The sequence below is a fragment of the Columba livia genome, chromosome Z, assembly GCF_036013475.1.
Source record: "Columba livia isolate bColLiv1 breed racing homer chromosome Z, bColLiv1.pat.W.v2, whole genome shotgun sequence".
Lineage (NCBI taxonomy): Eukaryota > Metazoa > Chordata > Aves > Columbiformes > Columbidae > Columba > Columba livia.
This window is the reverse complement of record NC_088642.1, coordinates 77,324,486-77,349,999: the sequence shown is the minus strand read 5'-3', so window position 1 is coordinate 77,349,999 and position 25,514 is coordinate 77,324,486. Positions and strand designations below refer to the sequence as shown.

The 25,514-nt window shown below is 40.4% G+C and overlaps 1 protein-coding gene across 5 annotated transcripts in view; it reads left to right on the top strand.

Annotated features, from left to right (window-relative positions):
• ACOT12 (acyl-CoA thioesterase 12) overlaps positions 1 to 25,514 on the top strand; it is a 37,954-nt gene continuing 12,440 nt past the window's right edge. The window contains exons 1-11 of one of the 5 annotated variants that reach the window (XM_013370940.3): positions 4 to 281; positions 3,981 to 4,050; positions 9,307 to 9,367; positions 10,402 to 10,503; positions 12,591 to 12,723; positions 14,633 to 14,783; positions 20,172 to 20,291; positions 21,686 to 21,836; positions 23,560 to 23,615; positions 24,008 to 24,068; positions 25,370 to 25,453. In XM_013370940.3, coding sequence (XP_013226394.1) covers positions 149 to 281; positions 3,981 to 4,050; positions 9,307 to 9,367; positions 10,402 to 10,503; positions 12,591 to 12,723; positions 14,633 to 14,783; positions 20,172 to 20,291; positions 21,686 to 21,836; positions 23,560 to 23,615; positions 24,008 to 24,068; positions 25,370 to 25,453 — 1,122 coding nt within the window. In that variant the 5' untranslated portion in view covers positions 4 to 148. Of the gene's footprint in view, positions 282 to 3,980; positions 4,051 to 9,166; positions 9,368 to 10,401; positions 10,504 to 12,590; positions 12,724 to 14,632; positions 14,784 to 20,171; positions 20,292 to 21,685; positions 21,837 to 23,559; positions 23,616 to 24,007; positions 24,069 to 25,369; positions 25,454 to 25,514 lie in introns of all 5 variants that reach the window. The other 4 variants (XM_021281274.2, XM_065046435.1, XM_065046436.1 and 1 more) reach the window with 4 other exon arrangements.

Genomic DNA, 25,514 nt, shown 5'->3' with positions numbered 1-25,514 from the left:
GAGGAGGCGATTCCACCTCAGCCCTGGGTGTCGGGGCGGGACCGGGCCGCCCCAGCCCGCTAAGTAGCGGGGAGCCCGGGCTGAGCCAGCGCTGCCCTTCCGTGCCCGGGGGAGCCTCGGCCGCCGGTGCCCCGCCAGCCGCGGGGCTATGGAGCAGCGCGGGAACGCGGGCGGCCGTGTCTGCATGTCACAGACCGTCTTCCCGGCACACGCCGACCACCGCGGGGAGCTGAGCGCCGGGCAGCTCCTCAAGTGGATGGACGCCACCGCCTGCCTCGCAGGTAGCGGGGGCAGCAGCGTCCCGACCGGCGGGGGCCGAGGGGCTGAGGGGGGCGGCGGGGAGAGAGAGACGCCCCGCCCGCCATTTGCCTCCGCGTCCCTTCCCCTCAGAAATGCGCCTGTATGGGGATGCGTCTCCTTTCCTGAACGCCTGCACCGGTGTTTGCCGGTGACAGGCGAGGAGGAGGCGATTCTGCCCCTAGGAGAGGCTTGAGGAAAGGTTTCAGCTGGAGGGGGTGTGTTTGAGATTTGGGGGTTCAGGTTAGGAACAGGCATCAAGGCAGCAGAAGGGTTTGCGGGGCTGGAGAGAAGCGCCAGGTGTGAGGAAAGAGCAACGAGGGTGTGATGGAGGTGGTGAGGAGAATTAAAAAAGGGAGCAGTGGAGGGGAAAAACAGATGGAAAAAAATAAATACTAGAAGAAAGGAAAGTACTAATATAAGAGTATTAGCGCATGGGTGGAAATAAACCTCCGAACCACAAACTCCACTAGTGTTTAGAGTGCTCTGTGTGTGGTGTAAACTCAGCTTTGAAAACTTACCATGTCCTCAGCTAACTCCTGGGAGCTAAAGCTGCCTCAAAAGCACTCAGAAAACGCAAGGCTCTGCCGTCTCTGCTGTCAGTGAACTCCGTTTCCAAGTACAGCTGCATATATTAGCAGTCCATAATGAGCCCTGCGGAGAACAGCAGGTGTATTTGGGGAACACGTGTCTGGATGGCGTCTCCACACCGACCGCGGTGCCCTCGCTGCGTAGGTGTGTGCTGCACTCCATGCAGCTTTATGTAACCCGCTCTGCCTATATAGAAAGAGTTGTGTTCCTGGAGAACTTGTCCCACACAATAACCCAAAAACTACCAAGCATGTGGCAACTTCCCAACATGATCACACTTTTTTTTTTTCCCTTGAGATTTATTCTAGCACAAAGGAGTAATTTGATTTCAGCCCTTCAGTGATTTATTAATACCTCTTAACCATGCTCTTTGTGGTGAGACTCTGAACTGATCTCAGCAACCCATGAAGTTACGTCCCTGCTCTAAGTGCTGCTACGAGGGTTTGTCCTTGCTCCTTGGACTTTGCTTAAGCTGCGATGGTCTTCATCAGCTGCAAACCTGCCACTGGAGCTCATTTTCAATCCACCTTTCATAATTGCTTTCATAATTTACTTGGTTAGGCTTAGAGCAGCAGTAGTCAGTCATTCGTGCCACAGGGCTAATCCCGTCACACAAAAATGATTTTTAACATCTTTCCCCACTTTGCTTTTTGTGTCGCAGCAAACTCAACGTGGTAGGTGGGAATTTGTGTGGCTTTGCCATCTTTCAGCCGCATTACTGCCAGCTGGTGCGGTTGCAAGTGCCTGGGCTTTGCACCTTCCTCGTTTCATGTCCTGCTGCTTTAGGTGTGATCCTGGCTGGCTGCTTCCTCACTTTTGAGACTATTTATGACTATCGCCATCTTCTATTACCTGTCACAGTTGAGAATCTGGCTTTGTGGTCATTAGTGACATCTTCCCTTTCATCAGTTTGCTGTCTTTCTGATAAATGCCTTCATGTGTTTTACCCTCATATTTTCAAAGCGTTTATGAAAGGCAGGTCCTGCTTTACTAACCTGGTCTCCTTCTATGACAAGGTGACCCACTTAATGGACGACGGAAAGGCTGTGGATGTTGTGTACTTAGACTTCAGTAAGGCCTTTGACACTGTATCCCACAGCATCTCCTGGAGAAGCTGCAGCTCATGGCCTGGATGGGTGGACTCTGCGATGGATAAAGAACTGGCTGGAGGGCCAGGCCCAAAGAGTTGTGGTGAACAGAGCCAAATCCAGTTGGCGGCTGGTCATGAGTGGAGTTCCCCAGGGCTCAATATTAGGACCAATTCTGTTTAATCTCTTTATCAATGATCTGGATGAGGGGACTGAGTACACCCTTATTAAGTTTGTGGGTGACACCAAATAGGGTGGGAGTGTTGATCTGCTGGAGAGTAGGACAGCCATACAGAGGGATCTGCACCATCTGGATCACTGGGCTGAGGCCAATTGTATGAGGTCTAACAAGGCCAAGTGCCGGGTCCTGCACTTGGGTCACAACAACCCCAGGCAGCACTACAGGCTTGGGGAAGAGTGGCTCGAAAGTGCCTGGCAGAGAGGGATCTGGGGATGTTGATAGAGAGCAGCTGAACATGAGCCAGCAGTGTGCCCAGGTAGCCAAAAAGACCAACAGCATCCTGGCTTGTGTCAAGAATAGTGTGGCCAGCAGGACTAGAGAAGTGATTGTGCCACTGTACTCAGTGCTGGTGAGGCCACACCTTGAATCCTGTGTTCAGTTTTGGGCCCTTCACTATAGGACACACCTTGAGGTGCTGGAGTGAGTTCAGAGAAGGACAATGAAGCTGATGAGGGGCCTGGAGCACAAGCATGATGAGGAGCAGTTGAGGGAGCTGGGGCTGTTTAGCCTGGAGAAAAGGAGGCTGAGGGGAGACCTTATCACTGTCCATAACTGCCTGAAAGGAGGTTGTAGCATGGAGGGTGTTGGACTCTTCTCCCAAGTAGCAAGTGACAGGACAAAAAGAAATGGCCTCAAGTTGCACCAGGGAAGGTTTAGATTGGATATGAGGATAAAATTCTTCCTAGAAAGGGTTGTCAGGCATTGAAACAGGCTGCCCTGTTCAACTTGATGATCTTAAAAGGTTTTTTCCAAACAAAATTATCCTGTGTTTTAGGTACTGATACAACTTGTGCATCATGCTGTCTCACATTTCTCCAAGCTTTTTCTTGTGATGCTCGCTGAAAATATTACTTGGGTGTGAGAACTCTCACCTGTTGGGCAGTGCTATTTTCCAGGTTTCCTGCTTGTCCACTCTTCTGCCTCTCTCAGGAAACTTTTTCAAACAGGGTAACCTAGTGTGGTGGAGATTTAGTCTCTTGACTCTAGGTGCTATGGTCAAATAAATAATAAATCACAATAAGTTACTGTAAAAAGATAAGTATCAGGCTATTAAAATTAACAGTGAAGAAGCTGTTTACCTATTCCAGATTAACCTTCATAATTACTACAAATAGGGTGCGTAATGTCTCATAACCAAATGCATCCCAGGGAGATGAAGAACACTCATCAAATTTTGGTAAAAAATATTTTACAATAAGTAAATACTTGGGTTTGAATTTTTAAATTGTTGTTGTTGTTGTTGTTGAATTCCTGCACTTTTGGTACTGCACTGAAGACATGTACTTACCTGCTTTCCGCTGCTGTGAGCAGGTTAATAAGCCAGTGGGTCTTTCTCCTTTCTCTTAGTACGTACATAAAAATTTCACAGTGGTTTAACATAGCCCATATTCACAACATCCTCTTTTGAGGGAGATCACTGACATTTCTTGTTAAAGATTTGTGACTCTTCTTGTTCTGTAACATGCTTGTAACCCTCTTAGCAGAATGTTCAGTTTTAGAGAAAGACATTAGGTAGAGCTTTTCAAACTGAGCAGAATCATTATCATCATCTCATCTCGTCTCCTGACGTTACCCTTATTTCATGGTAAATATTAACTTTAAGCTTAGTCATCTTTTTTTTCTAAGATGCAGACTTGCATTGGAATGGTTGAAGGAACAAGTGGAATCTACTGTGTTTCATCTCTCTCATGCACAAGTATATAGGTGAATAGCGTGCTGCAAATGCAATGTGGTAATTGTGTGTCCATGTGTCTCTTTTGAAGCTGAGAAACATGCTGGTGTGTCTTGCGTGACAGCGTCTATGGATGACATACAGTTTGAAGAGGCTGCCAGGTACAAAACCAGCTAACGACGGTCAAATGTTTTCATTCTAGAGTTCCTTATTTGGTAGAGATAAGTGAAGGCGTTATAAAATCTGAGATAGCAGGGCAATGAACTCACAGCGTCACGGAGTTAAGTCTCAGAATTGCTCTTTTCTACTTCTGATAGCCTGATGCTCCTAGAAAACAGATCAATTTCACACATCAAAAATAAACTGTAGTTACTTTGACTTGGCAGCCTAGATGCCAGGTGAGAAACTGGTGGCCCAGTGATCTCTGGTTCTAGTTAAAGTGAATGCTGCAGGCCGTTACTTATCTCTATTAAATAAGGAATGCATACCTATAACAGTTATTGTATGATTTTTTTTTAATTGTTGATAGTGCTCTTTCAGTTTGTTACCATTTCTTTCAGCACTTTAAAAAAATGGGTGGATGTAACAAAACAAATGTTTTACATTCGTGATTACTGAATGTTGAGTGAGTCTACAAGATAATGCAGGAGTTAATTTTTCTTCTAACAGTTTTTCATGATTGTCCAAGGGAAAAAGACACTGAAAGAGGAAATAGAACATTTATTCCTAAACAATATCTTTACAGAAACTTAAGGCTATTACTTTGTAGTTTTTGTGTGTTTTTACACCTTACAATCGACATTAATGAGTCATTAGATGGGATGAACCTGGCTACACAGACTAATGCACATGCAGTTGTCATGACTGTGAACCAAGCGTCACTGGCTGTCAGCCATACAGCTGATGTCAGTTGTGCTGTGCAAGTGTAAAATAAGCATCCACTCACACTTCTGAACAGCAGACTTCTAGAGTAGTGGCCATTAGGATGAGAACTAGAACCAGTAACAAAGAAGCTGACATGGTCATACTGAATCTAGAACTCAAGAGAACTTCTTGTTCTGTTTTACAAAACTAGTTTTAAAGTGTTTGTCTTGACTGCTTTACTACTTTGACTTCAGTAAAGCATTTGACACAGTCTCCCACAGCATTCTCATAGCTAAACTGAGGAAGTGTGGTCTGGATGATCGGGTAGTGAGGTGGACTGGGAACTGGCTGAAGGAAAGAAGCCAGAGAGTCGTGGTCAATGGGGCGGAGTCCAGTTGGAGGCCTGTATCCAGTGGAGTGCCTCAAGGGTTGGTGCTGGGGTCAGTACTGTTCAACATATTAATCAATGACTTGGATGAGGGACTAGAGTGTACTATCAGCAAGTTTGCTGATGACACGAAGCTGGGAGGAATGGCTGACCCGCCAGAAGGCTGTGCTGCCATCCAGAGACCTGGACAGGCTAGAGAGCTGTGTGGGGAAAAATTTAATGAAATATAACAATGGCAAATGTAGAGTATTGCATCTGGGAGGAACATCCCCAGGTTCCAGTATAAGTTGGGGAATGATCCATTAGAGAGCAGTGTAGGGGAAAGGGACTTGGGGATCCTGGTGGACAGCATGACCATGGACAGGATGACCATGAGCCAGCACTGTGCCCTTGTGGCCAGGAAGGCCAATGGCATCCTGGGGTGGATTAGAAGAGGGGTGGTTAGTAGGACAAGAGACGTTCTCCTTCCTCTCTACTCTGCCCTGGTGAGACCACACCTGGAATATTGTGTCCAGTTCTGGGCTCCTCAGTTCCAGAAGGACAGGGAACTGCTGGAGACAGTCCAGCGTAGGGCAACCAAGATGATTAAAGGGGTGGAGCACCTCCCTTATGAGGAAAGACTGAGGGAGCTGGGTCTCTTTAGTTTGAAGGAGACTTAGGGGTGACCTTATTAATGTTTACAAATATACAAAGGGTGAGTGTCACGAGGGTGGAGCCAGGCTCTTCTTGGTGACAAACAATGCTAGGACAAGGGGTAATGGGTTTAAGCTGGAACATAAGACGTTCCACTTTAACTTGAGAAGAAACTTCTCCTCAGTGAGGGTAACAGACACTGGCCCAGGCTGCCCAGGGAGGTTGTGGAGTCTCCTACTCTGGAGACATTCAAACCCGCCTGGACACCTTTCTGTGTAACCTCATCTGGGTGTTCCTGCTCCAGCAGGGGGATTGGACTAGATGAGCTTTCAAGGTCCCTTCCAATCCCTAGCATTCTATGATTCTATGATTCTATGACTGTAATTGTTCCGCATTTTTAATTTTGTCCTTAGGAAAAAATACTGTCTGTGAAACCGAAGAGCCCTACAAATGAAGTCAGGATAATGTTTTTCTTTCAGGCATAATATTTCAGACTTCAGTAGCTTCAGAGCAATTTTCTCTCTTGTTTCTGAGAGCAGAACAGAGCTTCTGTAATGTAGTGAAAATACTTTGCCTTCCAAATTTGTTTCCAAATATGTCTCTAGTTCTTCTTCTACTTGTGGTGCCAATGTTTCATTTTTTAACAGGAGTGTAGGGTACAAGCCTAGTAACTGTGAAGTTGTTTCAGTAATTATTTTTCAGCCTCAGGTCATCCCTAACATCCTGCTTGTAGCTTACTGTGTAATTTCCGAAATTTTGCCAGACCTTCTTGATTATAAAAACATCTTGCATAAATAAGAGAACTCTTGTATGTCACTCCAGTAAATTAAAAAGATGTTGTATAAGTTACTTACTGTAAGGTTTCATTTACCTAACTAAAATTACCAAATGTTCTGAAAGTATTAACCCTTCTGTGCATATTTCTTTTTAGTTGACATGGAAACAGAGACTTCCACAAATCTATATACTGCAAAACTCAGTTTTATGGTATAATAACAAATAAATCCCTCTTCCTTGTCTTCTAATATACAACAGTTCAATGGTAGTGAGAGCATCTGATTTTAAATCACATTTATTTAAATTTTGTTAGTGCTCCATATGTGAATAATAATGTTCAGCTCATTCCGATATATTTCAAAGGCTTCTTGCCAGTTAGAAGTGAAATTGTAGTTTTCTGTGACTTCTGCTTTCAGGTATCCATTTAAATGCCCAAGCTGATCAGCTCTCTTGTCTTAAATAAATCAGTTTGTTCAAAGTCAGATTGCATCATAGAATGTAAAACAATTCATTTTGAAACAGCTGCCAAAAGTATATGAAAAGGCATTTCCCAATCATACTGCCTGACCATCTCAGTTCTGACATCTTTATTTTCTGATATGGCCGTAGACCCAGAGTATGACACTTTTCTACCATGAAATATGAGTCCAGCTCTACCGGCTGCTTGGGACACCAGGGGAAATGCCAGTCAGTCAGGAAACCTAATTTCTCTGAGGTTCAAATCCACCTCATGGCAGGACTGGTGTCCCAGGCTGAGTGCGATCACGTCCAACTTTGTTCTGTTGTTCCCACCCTGCAGTTTCCTCAAAGCGGGACAGACCCAGACTTTCAACCTCTCTTATGCAATGTTCTCACACAGAGGAAGAGAGGTCACCAGGGAGGTGTCGCTGGCAAAGGTGAAGTAATCTCTGTACAGAAGAATCGTGTTCTGCCAGGAAGCCCAAGGTAGAGACCTCTGCAGACCCCACTGGGAGCTCATGGAAAATCCAGCATTGCGATGTTCTTGACAGGGATCATGATGTCCTCTGCAAGATCTGTAGGGAGTCTGAACTCTCCCTATTTTAAGGAAAACCTTATATTCACTATCAATATGTGTTGTGCTCAATCATTGAGTTTATGTAATGAATGTATTCTGCCTTTTTTCACTTTGGACTTGTCATTGGCTCTGCTGCTGTGTTACTGTAATCTTCTTGGGAGTTTTGTGTCAGATACAGTCTTGAGAGGTGTTTCAGGGTACTTGACTGAGTTCTGCCTCTAAGCTTTCCAAAGCCTTTTCTGCGACTGTAACAGTAACTTCTTTTCCAAGATTGAACATAAATACTGTGTTATTGTTCTGAACTGGCTTTCATTTTTGGAAATGAGCTGGTGGTTCCCTTACCTGTGTAGTTTAGAACAATTACGTTAGTGATTGTGCTTTTTCTTTGGAAAAACTCCTGAATATGTTCTTCAAAAGTTAATGAGGGCTGTGTATCTGCAAATGGTCTTAATTCTTTCCTCTAACCATTTTCCCCTCCTGTTTACTCAAAGGCTTCCACTTGTGTTCTTGAATGTGAACAAGAAAGAGGAAGTTTCTGTGCAGTTGGTTGTTCTTGTCTGATACTGTAAAGGAACAGGTTTCCTCCTACTCATTCTGGTGTTTGGTAACAATTTGTTTGAAGTTCTGGCATTGAGAGAAGCAATTTAAGAAAAGCCTTACCTTTAAGCATCAAAACCCTATTAATTAAATTAGGAAATAAATGATAAAAAACCTTTTTGTTTTATAAACTGAGGTCATAACTGTTCCAAATCCTCTGCTGTAAATGCCTGTTTCATAGGTACACAAGTGGTCTGAGTTATATTTTGCAGTTGCAGATGTAGCTGGCTGCTCTTTGCCTGTTCTGGGACTGATCTTTAGCAGATTTACGTCTGTCTAAATTCCCTGAAGTCAGTGTCCTCATGCCTAGTGTTCTCACCATGCACATCATGTCCTTTTACCGCTCTGCTCAATAAGACAACTTTAGGGGAAACTGCTTTCTTGCCAACCTTTCAGCATTGCCTTGCATTAGGATATTAGGGACTTGAAAACAAGGGTTACTCTTGGTATCAGCACATAACAGGTAGTTTAGAAATTCCAGAAGGAAAGTGAAAGTATTTTCTCATTTAAATTTTATTCTATGTAGTAAAAAGATATAATTCCCTGCAGGTATTCTATCTAGGTAAATGAGGAAGAATAGTTGTTCAGAGGTATGATGCTGAGACAGAAGGAACATGCTGCAGCCCTGTCCTTGGCCAAAACTTGGAAAGTAAACTCCTTCCCCATTCTTCAAAGATGTCAAAGAGCACTTTTTGTCCTGTGATTATTTCCTCGTGTGCATGTGTCTGTATGCTAGAGAACACATATATGTGATATCTTGTGTGGTTTTGCAGTTAGCTGTACTCAGTGATTTGGTGTAACTCACAGCAAGGTGTGCCAAAATTTGTTGGGGCATCTGGGGCCTGGAGCACACCTGACATCATACCGACATTACCAAGAAGGAATGCTAGTATTAAGCTTATGCAGTTTTCTGAGTGATATGGTTGTTACTGAGCATGCATGAAGGTCTGATGGGTGAATAACAGTGCTAAATTTTTTTCAGTGCATTTTCGGTACAGTGTGGAAGACATGGACTGATCAAAGAGGTTTTCGTCACTGCTATCAGGAATACCTAGCGAGGCAGGTTCAAACCCTTACTAAGCTGCATGATTACATACCATAAGATGTTATCATTCTTAACAGGGTTGGACAAATTATCACCATCAAAGCAAAGGTGAACAGAGCGTTCAAAACCAGCATGGAGGTAAGAGATCATCACTCTTATTCCTAACAATATTTAAATAATAGAAGAGAGGTGGGAGGAGTAGAGGAATGCAACATGGGTCTGGTCTTATTTGTTTCAGAAGGAGCTTTGTACAGATATCTAAACAATAATACTGCCTAATGAAACTCTGATTTCATAGTTACTATTATAATTGCTTGTTTCTCATAGAATAATCCATGTCAAAACAGAAACTGGACCCTGAAGACTTAAAATCTCTGACAGGTGTAGTGGACAGGATGGGGTAGGAGATGTTGGCCCGGTCCAAAGCTATTTACCTCTAAGCAGTCTTTGTATCAGAGCTAGGATCCACTGAACTGGTGAAGTTCTAAGTACTTTTGAAACTTCTTATACAAAAATATTTCCCTCAGGTGTTTGCATGTTCTTAATATGGTAACAAATATGCAATGCATTGCCCAATCACGTACTTGAAATCACAATTGAACCTTCAGTGTACTTTTCCATGTATTGTGCCCAAGTCCAATTCTCATTAATATTGAGTGACACATCTCACAGAGAATGTGTTCCAAAAGGTTCTAAAAACTGGAAAAAAAAATCAAAAGCTTTGATACATGTCATGCTTCTCTCACCAAATACAGTGTTTCATGTTCAAGTGTTTCATTGTATTTTATACTTTTATACAGACTTTTTTGCTCATACAGATCTTGGAAATAATCAGATGGGGACTCCAAAGGGCGCACAAGTAAATAGAAAGAGATATCCATTAAACTAAATCTAAGTGTCTTTCCTATTTTTTGTTTTACCCTACAAGTAATGCCAAATAGACAAACACAGTTGTTGTGTTGAAGAGCTTTTCAGACCTCAGCAAATATTGTGATGTTCTTATGTGTTCAGAGAACTATCAGTGATAGAAAAGCAGTTTGTTTACGTTCTTTTACATTTAAGAGCCTGGACATGATTAATTTGATAAACACTGCACCATTTCGTCTCAACTCAACTGATGGTGATGTATATACCTTTTTAACCTCCTTTCTCCACTACCTCCTTCCTTGTAGGTTGGCATCAAGGTTACAGTGCAAGACGTTTTGACTGATGTTGAAAAAATTGTGAGTGTGGCATATGCAACATATGTAGCCAAACCAGTTGGTGCTGGAAAGGTATTCTTTCTGTTTTCTTCTATGCTTGAAGCTACTGGGACTGAGTTTCTCTGAAATAACGCAATTTTCTGGTTGTGAAACAAAGGAAGAAGTTCATACCTGTTTATTCTGATCAGTAATAGGAAAACAGCATGATGTCCAGAGTATGTGGAGATTTTTTTTTCCATGTGTCTGCTCTGAAGTTGTATGGGTTGTTTTGGGTTTTTTTATTGTTTCCTTTTTCTTTTGCACGTTTGCTAGTAATAGAACTGGTGTCTTTGTAAGGGCTGTGATATTGACAGAGGCAAGCACTCGAAGAGAGATCCTATCGAGTCTGCATAGCCTGTCTCCTCAGCAGCTGATCTATATAGATCATGAAACCTGCAAGGGTGTTGGGGGTGAGATTTCTTTATCCTTCACTCCCTACTTCGAAGAGGTTGTTCAGACATCACTATTCAGATAGAATATATTATTTTTAAGCTAGATTCCAATCTCAATTAATTCTTTGCCATTTATGTTGATTAGTTTTCATGGCAATGAACATTGCTGTGCCAAACAGCCACAGTTCTTTTAAAATTTTCATGTGAGAAAGACCAAGTACTCCTCAGATCCTCTTAATAAACTCTCTTTGGATGCAGTATTTTACTTTGTTGAACATTAGTGACTAGAATCGTATATCTGACTTTCCCATCTCATTGAACATGTTATGACAGTGCATCTGCCTTTTTATCATCCACTGCAGACAGGCAGAGAGCAGTCGTCCCATGAGCAATTAATACACCCTATAATTTCTGCTTTCTCTTCTGCGATGATGTATTACAGTTTGCAGAAGAAACAGATTGGAATAGTTTTACCAAAACCAAAAGCCTACCTTGTCACTGAAAGGTTAATGACTAAATTGGTTAACCTGAAAGCTGAGGATTGTTTATTATTAGTTTGATATCATGTCCATGGCGTCAACCCACTTACCTTTTGCCCAAATTTCCAGGGAGGTTTTTTCACAATCAGGTTGGTGATGATTAACTATGATTAGGCTTAAGACAGGAATGCCCCAAAGGGAGTTTGAGACTTCAGTTCAAATTCCATCATAAATAGAAGTCTTGGAGAAATTGAATAACGTTTTTTCAAATCCATGTTTCAGAACAACTGTTGCTAAACTTCTGGAAAGAGCAACAGCATGCATTCTCCATCTTAATCTTTTAGCTGGGGCATCTGGAAAAAGCTAGAAAGCTCTTGAGGAGGGCAGAAAGGAGGCAAGGAAACTAGAAGAGGGCTTGAGTGAAGACTCAGAGACTGAGAAACATCAGCAGAAACACTGCAGTTCAGTTTTCCTGTGTTTCAGTGATCATGCATTATTTTAAGGTTTTTGAGACTAGACCTCCTTGCAGGCAAATCACACAAGTGACTGTTCAGTGGCACCTCTGCAATATTTATCTATATGTAATAATTTTCTTAAGCCAGTACAGGTTTGTATTCAGTTTGTCATTGAACTGACATATGTGGGAATTGGAATGTGGGGGAGAAGAATGTCTGATCTTGGCAAGAGAGAAGTGTGTTTCTGGGCACAAGTAGAGTTTTGGGCATAAAGTTATAGAGTATGAAACTGCACCAGGTGCTGGTGCTCATGTGTTTCTCCTTTGCCTCAGAAAACCAGTGCTTCTTTGAAAATAGGTCCTCAGACAGATGGAACAGGCTATGTGAGTATGGAGTGAGTTGTGAAAGAGGGAGTGGGTAATTTGTGCAGTGAGTGGGACTGGGCTCTGGGATACACTTCCCCATATACTACATCACTGATCATTGTGATTGGATTATTTCTCTGATACACAATATACAATACTCAAACCTTCATATTAAGATTTTTTTTTCTTTTGTATTTAAAAGCTTAAAACCCCTTGTCATTGAGTTTTAAAAAATAATTCTGAAAGGATAATGAAGGATCTCTTGAACTTCTACTCTGCACTTGTTTTATTAAAAGAATTTGTCATCTTGGACAGTTGATAGCAAAAGGTTGTAGAAAATGCTGATGCCATTTGAAGTGCAAAGTGCACTTTGTTATGTTTATGACACTGAGAACCTCTTTTTTTTTTTTTTTTTTTTCATTTGCATAGATTGAATTAGAACCTATAAAGCTGCTCTCTGCCCAAGACCACCTGGAGCACACCCTGGCTATTGAGAGAAGAAGAATACGACTGGGCTATGAACAGGTCTTCAAGAACCTAATGCAGGAGAGTAATAAGGAAGGTGATTACTGTGGTCAGCATTTGAAAATGGAACAAATTACTTATTAATAGCTGAAAGGGAAGAAAAAGCAGACAAAACATCTGAGTAGAGCTCCTTGAGGTTGTGGTATCATGTAGAAAAGCATGTGGCAGATTTGTGAGGGTGTGTAAGACAGTTATTCTAATAGAGTGGTATTTCTTTGTCTTTCAGAAATTCCAGATTTAAAAATTCAGGATTGAAGGCCAAGCATGGACTAAATAGATGCAAAATGCTGATCTTTGTGTAGGTTATATGTGTAAGGTTTAACAGTTCACACAGAACTTCACAAAGTGGTAATAAAATCCTATGGCACTAGTTTTAACGTAGATAGAAGGATAAAATTCACTGAGGCTTCTAGCTGTGTCTTTGCAAGAAAGCACTAAAACCTATGTTTATGCCACGAGGTCATTCCCAACAGTAGGAGAAACTTCCTGACATGGAGGTCAAAACAGGTTAAAAAAAAAAAAATCTGATCTCCTTATGACCAAATTAGAAAAACTGAGCCAAGAAACAGGTTCATCTTTATTTCTGGTGATAATCACTGTTCTTGAAGACAGTTATGCTCAAAAGTTCCTGTATTCCCCTGCAAAAGAAATTATTCACAGTAGTTAAGAAATATGCTGGTATTTGGAAAATCTGAGCTGTAACTCCATATGTAAACAACAGATGTTATGTGGTTTTGCTGAGGAAAGACAAAACCTATTGTAAATATAAATTCTAGTCTTAACAATTTAATAAGACTGTAGAACTGAAGAGACTTCTTCGCTACAAGCAAAGTTATTTTGTGTCACAGAAGATGGCTTAATACCATGAAAGACAAATCAGAGATTGCTGATCTTGGTTTCTACTGCCTTGCCTGGAAAAATCCTTGAAGGATCTAATCATTGTTAGCACTAATCTTCCTCCTTATGAAGACAGAACAAGCAAAATGAGGAAAAGAGACAAGAAAATATTGTGTATAAAGCATGTTGGGTAGTAAATCAGGTATCAATCATATCCAGAAAGTGAAGTCTGTGTTCTGAGTGGATCTTACGTAACAGCTTAAGTAGGTCCAAAGTGCAAGTCAGTCAAACGTGTCCACACATTTATATAATCATAAAGTTAGTTAAATATGGCAAAAGTCAAAAGTACAGTTCAGGTCAAGTGTCTTCTAGCTCAGATATGCACTTTTTAAATGACTGACATAATCTCATGCCTAAATCTCTTGCAAAATACATCTGAAAAAAACAAAGATTAGAGTGAGGATTGGTGCTAAACATTTGAAAGTCTAGTTGGAAGTTATCAGATAATGGAAGGTGGTTACTGATTCAGATCCATATTTCTCTTTTTTGCGTGTTCTATATTGTCTTTGGTAATCACAAAATTTTTAATAGGTTATGGAATAATCATGTCATACTTTCACCTTAATTAGACACATTTGCACAGGTGCCCATAGTACATGGTGGTCAAAGTCAATGAAAGGCATTTGAATAAGTGATATATTGCCCTGACAGCATCTGTTAGAGGTCATGCATAGCAACCGTGAACTATCACAAGCACATGCTGAGGCAGTTGGCTGCCTGCGTTCACAGCTAGCCAGCTTTCGCAGTAACTGCTTTTGACACAGCTTCTTTGAAGGAGATGGTGAGGGCTGGGAAGGCTCACTGTGTTGTGATAGACTGTGGGGTGCACCATCCCCCACCTCTTACGTCTTTTGGCAGAACAGAGCGAATCTCCAGCCTCTTGCTTCCCTTGCAAAGAACAGAGAGGCCTTCTGTGTCTTTCACATTTTTTTCTTCTTTTCTTTGTGTCTGAAGCAAATTGCATGCTTCAGTAACTGGGAGTATTTTCTTCTTGGCTATCAGAGTGACTGGCTGAAACAATTCACTGATGCACTGTTGCCATATTTCAGATACTTTTGAAGACGAAGATGCAGTTTCAACTGAGTTTACACACGTACAGAGTATTGAGCTTGTCCAGCCTCCTCATGCAAACCATCATGGCAACACTTTTGGTGGCCAGATCATGGCTTGGATGGAGACAGTGGCCAGTATTGCAGCAAGGTACTATTCTACATCCTATCCTTTGCAGAGGGTTCTAAATTGATGTGATTTAATTTAATGTTAATAGTTTCTCATGTATTTAATTTATGAAAAATACAGACCCAAACCTTTGTGACTTTTCTTCCTCTTCAGATTGCAGGAGGCCTTTGAACTATTTCTGTGATACAGTTCCCACAGCATGCCACACCACTGTGGGAGTCAAATATTCTTCTTCTGTTACACATGAAGACTCTAAGGCAAAAGGGGTTATGTTATCCTGAGAATGTCTGCAGAAAGTCAGCACTGGGAATAGGAATAAAAACTTGGCGTCCTTGGGGTTGGTTCAGTGTTTTAAAAGCGGATTTAGTCGTTAATTGAAGATAGAACCAAAACTGACCCTGTATCAATTGATATCAAAAAATGAGCAGCCTTCTAAATGTTAGCCTGAAGATCCTTATGCCAGAAGAAAGAACAAGTCAGAGAATAATAATTAGAAGAAAGAGGTTCTGTTTTGTTGGTGTGCACATGGAATGGTTGCATAACCTTCAGCAAGTCACTTAGCCTTTCAGTCTCTCTGAGTACCACATCCTATGGGTTGTAACATTTTTAGCAGTATAAAGGGCTCTGACATCTTCAGGTAATGAGTGTGAAGTATTTTTCTGACGCTGCCTAGTACTACTTGTCAGTATGGCCTGGACATAAAATCATTTAATTTCTCTTCCCCTGAAATCAAATGGTTGTTTTTTTCCCTTGTTCTTGGATGCTGTACAAAGCTTCATTGTAAGCAACACTTGAGTTTCAGTTTGAATTCTCCTTGCATACCAAGTGACCTAATTCACTGCAGGGATGTTAGATACGTTTTCATTTTTCAACTTTAATAATTAAATGACTTCTCCATTCATTATTCATACAGTTTTGATTTGTAGCCAGCAGTTGTACTGATAACAACAGATTTTCTGTAGTGGTTGGATAAACAACTTGCTTTAGTAACATTAGAATGCACTGACCTTACCCAAGTGTGTAATTTCATTGGCTTCAAAGTGACTGATTCAGATTTTTGTCATAATGTGATCCAAAATATTTACCTGTTTTCATTCGATAAGTTTTACCTACTGAGAGTCACTTTTAGGTTTAAAAAGAGAAGGAAAACACCAGGAAACCAAGTACTGGAAAAAAGTTATTTGAAATAATGAATGTCAAACATGATTTGTCACGTTTAAAATTTCAGGAATAATAGCTAGTGACAGAGACTTGTTGAAAACAGAGATTTTGTAGTTCATGCTTGAGAAATAGCTAGTCTTGCTACAAATCTTTTTTGAGGCCACTTACAATTAGATTTGACCTTTGAAGGTGCAAGTCAAAAGTTGCTATGGCCACAAACTTTGACAGAGGAATGGAAGAGGAGGGCTAACCCTTGACAAGTAAGTTTCTGAGCACATTTTAAAGGTTGCTCACCCTTCTTCTTCTCTCTCCCCACCCCTCTGCCTCTACTTTTTTGGCCAGAGAGTAAATTAAAATCTTGCAGGTAGCAATAAAGCCATCTGAATTTTAGTAATATCAGTTTGAACTGGCTTTGTATTTTCTTATTTCTTACACTTGCAGTAAAAGCACTCAGGGTGTAGTTTTCCGGAAAAAAAAAAAAAAAAAGAATATTTAGGGCAAATTTCTGGTTTGCTCCTCTCTTGTTTTCAATCGTATTGTGTTTGCACCTTTGTAGTGAATATTGTAAATAAGATCACCATTGAGCATTTTAAATCAGAAGCGCTAATTATTATTACAAAGTCATTTTAATGTATTACTCTGTTATAAAGATGTACCAGTCAATTAATTAACTACAGATAATTGTGTGTGTTTGACAATACCGGTGCATTAGTTTTCAGAATGCAGTTGAATTAACAGCTAGCAAAGCTACAAAGTTTCATTTTCAAGTTTAAAAACTGCACAATGGAAAATCTATTCTCAGATGTGCATATGGGATCCTTACTGAGGAGTTTTGCATACATGCATGAGGACAGAGCATGTTTTTTCAAAGTCTAAAAATAAATGGCATTATTATATGTTGTTCCCTATTCGTGTGATACACAAAGATCCCAGAAGAGAGTGGGGCTTTCACTACGTTTAGAACTGCTGAAGAAACCTAATTTTTGCCACCTCCAGAGAGCTTGCAAACTAGATCCCAATTCCACAAAACCTTAAGCTGTACTTGTACTGCATGCTTTTTTCTGGAACACCTCTGAAGATCAGAGAAGCACTGGGTTGCTGGAATTCGCTGGAGCAGATGACACAGGACTGCAAAACTTTTCCTTGAGCAGTGAAGCTAGGTTTGATCAGGTGTGAATGTTTATCCGCTGTACCTGTCCAAAGAGCAGCTTTGCTTCTGTGCTCATTGGAGGGTTACTCACCCAGCACAGACAATATCCTGCACTAGACCAGCAAAATTTTAATAGAGTGACTACAGCCTGTTTCACAAGAAGCTCACGGAGACCCATTAAGGACAACCCAGCTGAACCTGTGTTGCATTAAGAGGATTAATTTCGCAGAAGTTAAGCCCCCTTGCATTCCAGTGTGTCCGCAGTGTGTGCACTGTGACCATGGGGGTGGCTGAGCTGACCCCCTGAGTGGTGGCCACTCACATCAAATAACCTCAGCTTGGCACTGTAAGTCCAATTGTGCTCAACAGCCAGTCGGGCATAATGTTGAAATCACACCATTGGATTCACTGATCATGCAGGGAAGTCGTGACCATTGAATTTACATGTTTGCACAGATTCACAAATAGTATAATGTATAAGTCTGAGTGCGTCCAGTGAGAAATTTGCATTATTAGATCCACAAATAATGAGGTTTATTAAAGCAACAGGTACAAATTCTTTTAGATGCTGTCGATAAATACACAGTCTGCAAAAACACTCTTTAGTTGCAAAGTACACTTTAGTTGTAAAACACATGTTAGTTGCAAGGAATAAGTACTTCTACCAAATATATATAGATTCTAAGATGACTGTATAGCACTACTAATGTGATTACGAATACAAGCTTGAAGTCTAAGTGTCCTGGGGAAAACTTGGTATAGCTAAGTGGACAAATCTTACCCAAAAGCATCCCTTTGGTCAGAGAAGATAGGCACAGCCTGTTGACTGCTCCCAGAAATCTTATTATGCTGTTCCTTTGACTTCTCAGTTGATGGTGTCTTCCCCCCAACCCTCCTCTATTGTTAGGGTATTTTATACTATTTTCTACTTTCAAGTAGACCTTGAGTGACTCTAGTCATACATACCTTTGTTACTGATTGATGTAAAAACTCTCGCTTTGATTTTTAAGGTAAATACTTCACTACACTTGCTCAAAGAGGTGCGGGAGCAGGTATCTTTTGAGATGGAGATGTGTTTTAGTATTATAATGAGACTACAATGAGCGAAGTTCCTCCACCAGACGAATTTCTGGCCCAGTAACTAGCATTTTGGACAGAATTGAACATTTCTCCTTTTCAATTTGTAGCAGCTATACCGTCTGGTTCCTGTACCTCCCTTGTTACTCAGGGCCTGGCCACGGTACCTTCGCATCACTCCACTCCCCAATATCTCTAGTAATACACTGGGCTTCCCCATGCACTACCATCCAGCAATGCAGGCCAGGTGTGGGCGGGATGAAACCAATACAGAGCAGATTTCTTCCCCTCTGTTGTGCTGGTTTGACAGAAAATGAGTTAATTTCCTTCATGCAGTTAGAAACCTTTCTTTTTTGTAGTTAGCACGGTCATTATTTGGACTTAGTTTGAGAACAAGAGATAACAGCACAGAGTTAATGTTTTTAATTGTTCTGGTCTGGGAGCCAAGGACATTCTGAGCTCTGCCCACAGGTGTGAGGCAGCTGGAAGGGGGACATGGATGGGGCAGAGCTTGACTGATGTCCAGACTGATCAATAAGAGTATTCCATCCCATTAGCGTCATGCTTCATATTTAAGGAGAGACGGGAACTTCTGATCTCTCTCTGGCTTTTTCACTTTCTTCACTCTCTTTGTTGGGACTGAGGGAGTTCTGTTTGGGACTTTCATTAGTTTGGCTTTTTGCTGTTTTGCAGAGGCCTCTGGGCCTTTCTGCTTTTTTTCCTTTTGTCAGCAGTTCAGGACCAGGTGCTTCTTCTTGGGAGTGGCTACTCAGCTTGGACAGAGTTCGTGAGGAAATGCATTGAGTATCTTTTATATTCTATTTCTATTTTTCATATATATATATATTTACTAGTAGTATATATGCATTTTGTTATTTTATTAAACTGTGTGTATCTTAATCCAAGTTTCTCCCTTCCCTTTTGATTCTTCCCTCTATTTGGGGGAGCAGAGTGGGGTGCAGAGTCAGTGAGTGGCTGTTGTGGTTGTATTGCTAGCTTGGGTTAAACCACCACAGTCGTGCAGCTACCTTATATGCTGAAGATGTGGATATAACTTTATTCTCAATAAGTGTATCCTTCATAATTAATTTCAATAATTTTCCCCCTCTGGTAATTATTTCACAACCTGATTACATGTAATTGAACACAGTAGAGGGTCAAGTCTGAAATAACAGAAGACAGGTGAGTGCATGCACTGTGCAATTGGAAGGACAAAGGGAACACTGTTCCTAAGATTTGTCTGTAACACACTACCATGCCCTCAGCTTTTGAAATTTAGCCAGCAGTTCTGTGTCTCTGAATAGACGAGCGATCAGTTCAACATCTTTCTGTCCCTTTGTATGTGCAGAGGTGAGTTTTCTAGCTCAGCACCAGTAGCTAACAGCACATCATTTAGTAAACTAGATCAAATTAAAACAACAACAATGCATTTGGCAGTTATATGAGTAGTTTTTTATTCTTATTCATATAACACTATCAGAAAACGTCTGACAAGGAAGAAGAAAAAAAAATCAATATTAAAAATAATAGGAAGTTATTGCTTTGCTTGAATGATGTTTCTGGTGCTCAACCTTTCTGCTCAGATTTCTTTTAATTGTTTAAAAGCTTTATGATCTGGCATTTTTACATATTAAGCAATATCCTACTCCCCATGCAGGCATACAGAAATTAATGAAACTCTGTGAAGTAAGTGGTTACTCTGTAGATAAGGGATTCGTGGTCTGGCTCCAAAAGATGGTAATATCAACCAGTGAGAATTAATTAGTCAGTGTTTGTAAAGTGTGTTGAAAGTGAAACAGCATGATATAAGTGGTATTATTATGTTTGAAACTTGAATTATGTGCTGTTGTAGCTTAACATGTTAAATGTATTTCAGATGATCATGGAATAAGTTGGTGTAATATGGTTATTTTCCAGATTGTGCAGACCTTGTTGCACTAATTACTCACTTCAGACCTAACAAAGGAGGTTCTTTAACACAACTGTATGTTTTGCCCTGTCTCTCTTGCTTTCTTTTTCAGCCGCCTTTGTCGTTCATATCCCATCTTGAAATCAGTCAATATGTTTAAATTCTGGGGACCATCTGTGGTGGGTGACCGCCTTGTCTTCAATGCAATTGTGAACAATACATTTCAAAATAGGTAAAGTTCCTCATCTGCTTGTTTTCCTTGACTTCTCCAGCACCAGGCTAGCTGTGTGTTTGAGGCTTCAACTATAGGTAGGATTTGCATTACTGAATTAATTATTTTTCAGATAGAGCTTTGAGGGATATATCCCTCAAAGACTATCTGTCTGTATGTGCTTTACTTTTATCAGTGACCTTTTTAAAACATTTATTCTCTTGATCACTTGATTGACTTGATCACTCTCAATTTAAAGATCATTTGTAACCAAATCCCAATCCTGAAAATGCAGACCATGAGTAGCACTCTGAAATGTAGGGATTTTCAAGGGGTGAGCTGGTCCCACCGCTTTGACTCCTCAGAAGGGGCCAGCTTGCTGCTAGGACCGTCTCGTCTTGGCATCTGCTGACAGATCTGGCTTCTGTTTGTTGCTGGTTACTGGCAAAATTCACACTTTGTTTTGTTTATTTCTTCCCACTGTTGGTTTGGGTGTACACAGAGGTGATACTTTGCCAGTTGTGATTTGGAATAAATGGCTACAGCCAATGCTGAAATTTTATCTTTATTTGAGTATATGGTCACTGTAAGCATAAAATGTAGATTTTGACATGCTGAACTTCTGCTCCTGGAATTTAGTGCTGTGGCTACTAGCACCAACCTAGCACAGATCCTGCCTGCTAATGTCTGCTCTCTCTTTCTCTCTCCCATGCATGCACTATCTCCTCTGCAGTTTAGGGCTACTGTTGTGTTTCCCTCACAGAGAATGACTCTCCTCTGACTTCTGGCAAAGGGACAGCACCTCTCTCCTAGGCTATTCCCCCACCTACAGGAATGGCGCTTTGGGCCAACAGACCCTCTGGTTTTGCCAGTGGTGTTACGTGACTTAACGTGGAGCCCTGTTCCAGTGGGAGGACCTGTTCTGAAGTTGCAAGAGGTGTAGCAGGACAAGCCACAAGAAGGCAGAAGCTAAAGTAATTCCTCCTCCAAGTTTTGTACACAGGGCAAAAGTTATGCTGGCATTGCGGTTCTATGGCTGCTTTTCTTTGTAGGTGTATTTGGTCCCAGCAGAATGCCAGCAGGACATGAATTACCTTCATACTATGCTTCTGCTGAATGTCACATCAGTATAATCCTGTTCACTTCTGCTGTCTGTGTGCTTACTGGTGTTCAAATTTTACTGCTTAGCACAATTTTTTCTCTCCTTGTTAATGCCATTTATCTAATGCTACCTTTTATTTTATTTCTGAAATGTGTCTGCCCAAACTGAGTAATTTATTTCGTATGCCACAGAACGTGTTTGAGTCAGGCTTTCTGCACACAGGAAGGTGTACAGCAGCCCTTTTTAGTATCTCTCAGGGCTGCTTCTGCATCACTTGTAGTAGTTCAATAATTAATTTAAACTTTGATTTCAGTGTGGAGGTTGGTGTCCGTGTTGAGGCTTATAACTGTGAAGAATGGATCAAGGACCAAGCACGGCATATTAACAGCGCGTTTCTCATTTTTAACGCTGTAAATGACAAAGGACAGCTGCTCACCTTCCCCAAAATCAAACCTACTACAAAGGTCAGCTCTCATCCTCAGGAGGAAGATAAATGCACACATGAGATTGTGTGGTCCAGCCCAGTACACTGCATGTCTCACAGCCAGCTTCTATAACCTTGCTGGGAAAGCAAGAACTAAATAGGGCTGTGCACTGAAGTGCATCTTCTTGTAGAACAGAAAAGCTCTAAATGAAATATTTGTCTTTGAGTGCGAGATTTGTCATTGTTAACTTAGGTCATCCAAGATGGAGAGGTGTAGTGGAAGGGAGTCATCATTAGAAATTCTGTAGTTAGTTAATGACCAGGCAAGAAGAATCAGCTTTTTGGCCATTTTTCACCTATCTGTATCTGTCTTGTGCAATCTCCACTGACTGTGGATGAAACTCCTAACTGTTCAGTGAATAAAGTTGTTTTTATAAACCTTTAATGAAGATGAGAAATAGAGTTAATAAAGAAGTCTGTAGGAATCAAATCCCATTATATGGTTGGGCTTTCGAGTTCCTTTGACATGGAGATGTCAGCATGTGTTTCCCTGAAAGTGGTTCATGAAAAACTCCAAGCAGTTTGAATATTTATTGTTGAATTATTTACTGTGATTTCGCCTGTCAGTAACCTTAATGCTCCAATTTCAAGATTTTTAGAGAACCAGCACAGACAGAAATTAAATTATTATTTAACATCAGTGAACTTGTATTTTATAGGGGGACAACTGGACAAATAAATCAAAGTGTCCTATGTACTAGATGAGGCAGTTAAGGTTTACTCCTGCCCATTACAGGGTGTTCCAAGAGGAAAAACTGACTCTGACTCTTGAAAAAAAAAACGCTCAGTCAAAAAGAGTGCTTCCCTTAAAGACCTGCCCAGGGGACCGTCCACAAGCTAAGTTTTACTATAAGAACATATACACCCATTCCTTCAGAGTGAAGCAAACAAATTGGGAAAATCATTATGTGCTCAATGTAGTTTAAACTTTGAAGTGACAGCTGGTATGGCAGTGCACTACAAAACTGTAAGAGATGCCTTCAAAAATTATGTAGTCTTTGGTTTAACAGTGGCTGAAGCACACTAATCTGGAAATTCTTTATATTCCAAAAGTCACGTGCCATCTCTTAAAAGCAGAGAAAAATAAGGTTTTTCCAAAGGGCATATCATTCAAGATAACAAGTTCTACTGACTTTCAATGCAGTTTGGTGTGGTGTAAGTTCTTGGGTCACTTATGTTCTTAAAAAAAAGTCTACCCCGACAGAGTAATAATAAGAGAAGGGAAAGACCTGGCACTTTGAAGAGCATCCATCCATTTGCACAGTGCTTGCTCTGTGTCCCAGGTCCATGTGCACTAAAATAGGAACTCTTCCATGCTTCCTTCAGGCTTTGAACATCAGGTGATGATGAACTGGATAAATGGTTTATGTGGTGGGTGGCACATGTAGAAATAATGGAGTATGTGTGGTGCACTTCTCAACTGCTGCTGGTTTAGGTCCAAAAAGTTCTAGGGGTATGCTACTGTGGTACAACTTTTTTATTGGATTGTTTTTACAAATTTAAGGGAATATTGTCAAGTCAAAAACAAACCACTGACTCAGGTTACCTGGGGAAAATCCAGTGTACAATTATTTATTTATTTATTTATTTGTAATAAATCTCTGTATTTGTCCATCTGTAAGAAATAGTTTTTAGTTGGCTTTTTGTTAGAGTAAGTCGTACAATAATAATATGTGTTACTGTCTAATTTTCTTTTTATAAAGGATGGCATGAGGCGATACCGTGGAGCTATTGTCAGAAGGAGAATTCAACTAGCCAGGTATAGTTAGGTTACAAGGAAAATTTGATTTGTAAAACTTAATTTTCTAATTTATCTTCTAAAAAGTCATAATTTGTTAAGTAGTTAAAATCTCCTCAAACTCAGCTGTTATATTTCTTAACTTTCCAAATACTTTTCCCTGAGTTGTATTGAAATTATCAGAAGCTGCTCATCTCAAAAATAGTTGTTGCTGTCTAAGTTATTTTGCTTCCCTGTCCTTCTTGGGAAGGAAAAGAAGTTACTGAAAGCCTGTCTTGCAACTAAAAATTGTTAACATATCTTCAAAGTACTTAGAAGACTCTTAACCTTATAATTTTTTTTTTCTAGCATATTTAGAAGAAAGTGTAAAGAATCAATTAATGCTATTATTTTTCTTTTGAACTTTGTTTTAGAAAATGTATGCTGTCTGCTAAAGAAGACAAGCCTTCTGACCCCTGGGAGAGAAGCAACCAGGTAATTCATAGATTGTGTCCTATCATATGCCTGCATAAAATGGTGTATTTTTAATCTTTTGGGGTGTGTAAACCAGTTGTACAAGCCATCTCAGTTTCCAAAGTGGACCTTCTGTACTTGAGTTCTACAATAGTAATGGAAGAATGGATAAATGTGTAATAAGATGATAGGGTTTTTTTCTTCAGAAAAAAAAAGAGAGTAGATGCTTCACTATCAATTAAAAAGTAAGTTTAACACAAAACACAAAAAATACCTTTAAGATGGAACCTGTTAACAAGTGGTCCTTTAAGCAGCCGAGCCATAGGGAGAGAAATGGCACTAGCAACAGACACATGAACATTGAAATGGTATAAACTTTGTTTCTGTGGGAAATAGAGGTGAAAACATATGTTAATTCCTAGATACTTGGCATTAAGTGGCTTGGATATGCTAGACCATAGAATATGCTTGTGTCGTGAAATGAACGTGAATCTGGGTGATTTATATACATTCTAAGTGTTGTTTCAGTGTCAATTTTTTATGGTTAAATTTTCATTGCATTTAAGATCTCAGTGTCTCCAGAAATTCTACTGGTCTTCTTCAATTGCATGAAAAAAAAAATATATGAGAATTATAATGCAGGAAGTTATTTGCTCTTAACAGTGGCACCTCCGCTGTTTGACGCAGCATTTCTTTTCTGCAAAACAATATGTATAAATATCCATACAATTATAAAAATGGCTTACTTAGATTTATTCAATATTAAACTAAAATCTGTCATTAAAACTCTAAAGCTGTATTCTCTTGATACAGTGCTTAAATGAGACCTCCATCCACTGTAGTGAAGCATTATAATGAATATATTTGCACTTCTCTGCTCTGAGCCTGCTGTGTGAAACAATTGCAAAGATAGACCACAGCTTGATAGCAATGAAGAGGTTAATTTTCTAGTAGATATTAATTACTTAGGAGGAAAATGGACAAAACTATTAATTTAGTGGTTAGAGAGGTTACCTGCATTGTCTCTCTGGTGGTCACAGTTACTCTGCACTGCTTTATAATTGGAGAAGCTCAAAGTAGTATTTTGTTGTTGTTTAATTAGAGCTGTTTTGCCAACAGCCATGTGAGCACATAATCTAGTTATTGAAGGGATTTAATTCGGAAACTACTGGACTGTGTTTTCTGGAAGGAAACACTTATGGGAAAATACACATTTGTTTGTGATTGAAGGGTAGTGATAGAAAAAGAGCATCTCATTTCTGCAATGGTTAGCGAAAAGTACCTTTAACTCTTAGTTTTCAAAAATGTATCTTACGTTTCAGGCATATATGAGTTACAGCAATGTGGCTGCACTGACACACCTAGCAGCAAAAGTGGGATGGGAAATAACCAGTACACTGGATGATGTAAGTGCATAACTGTGGAATAGCTATGTTGCCACTTTAGTCATGTTTCACCATAAAGGGT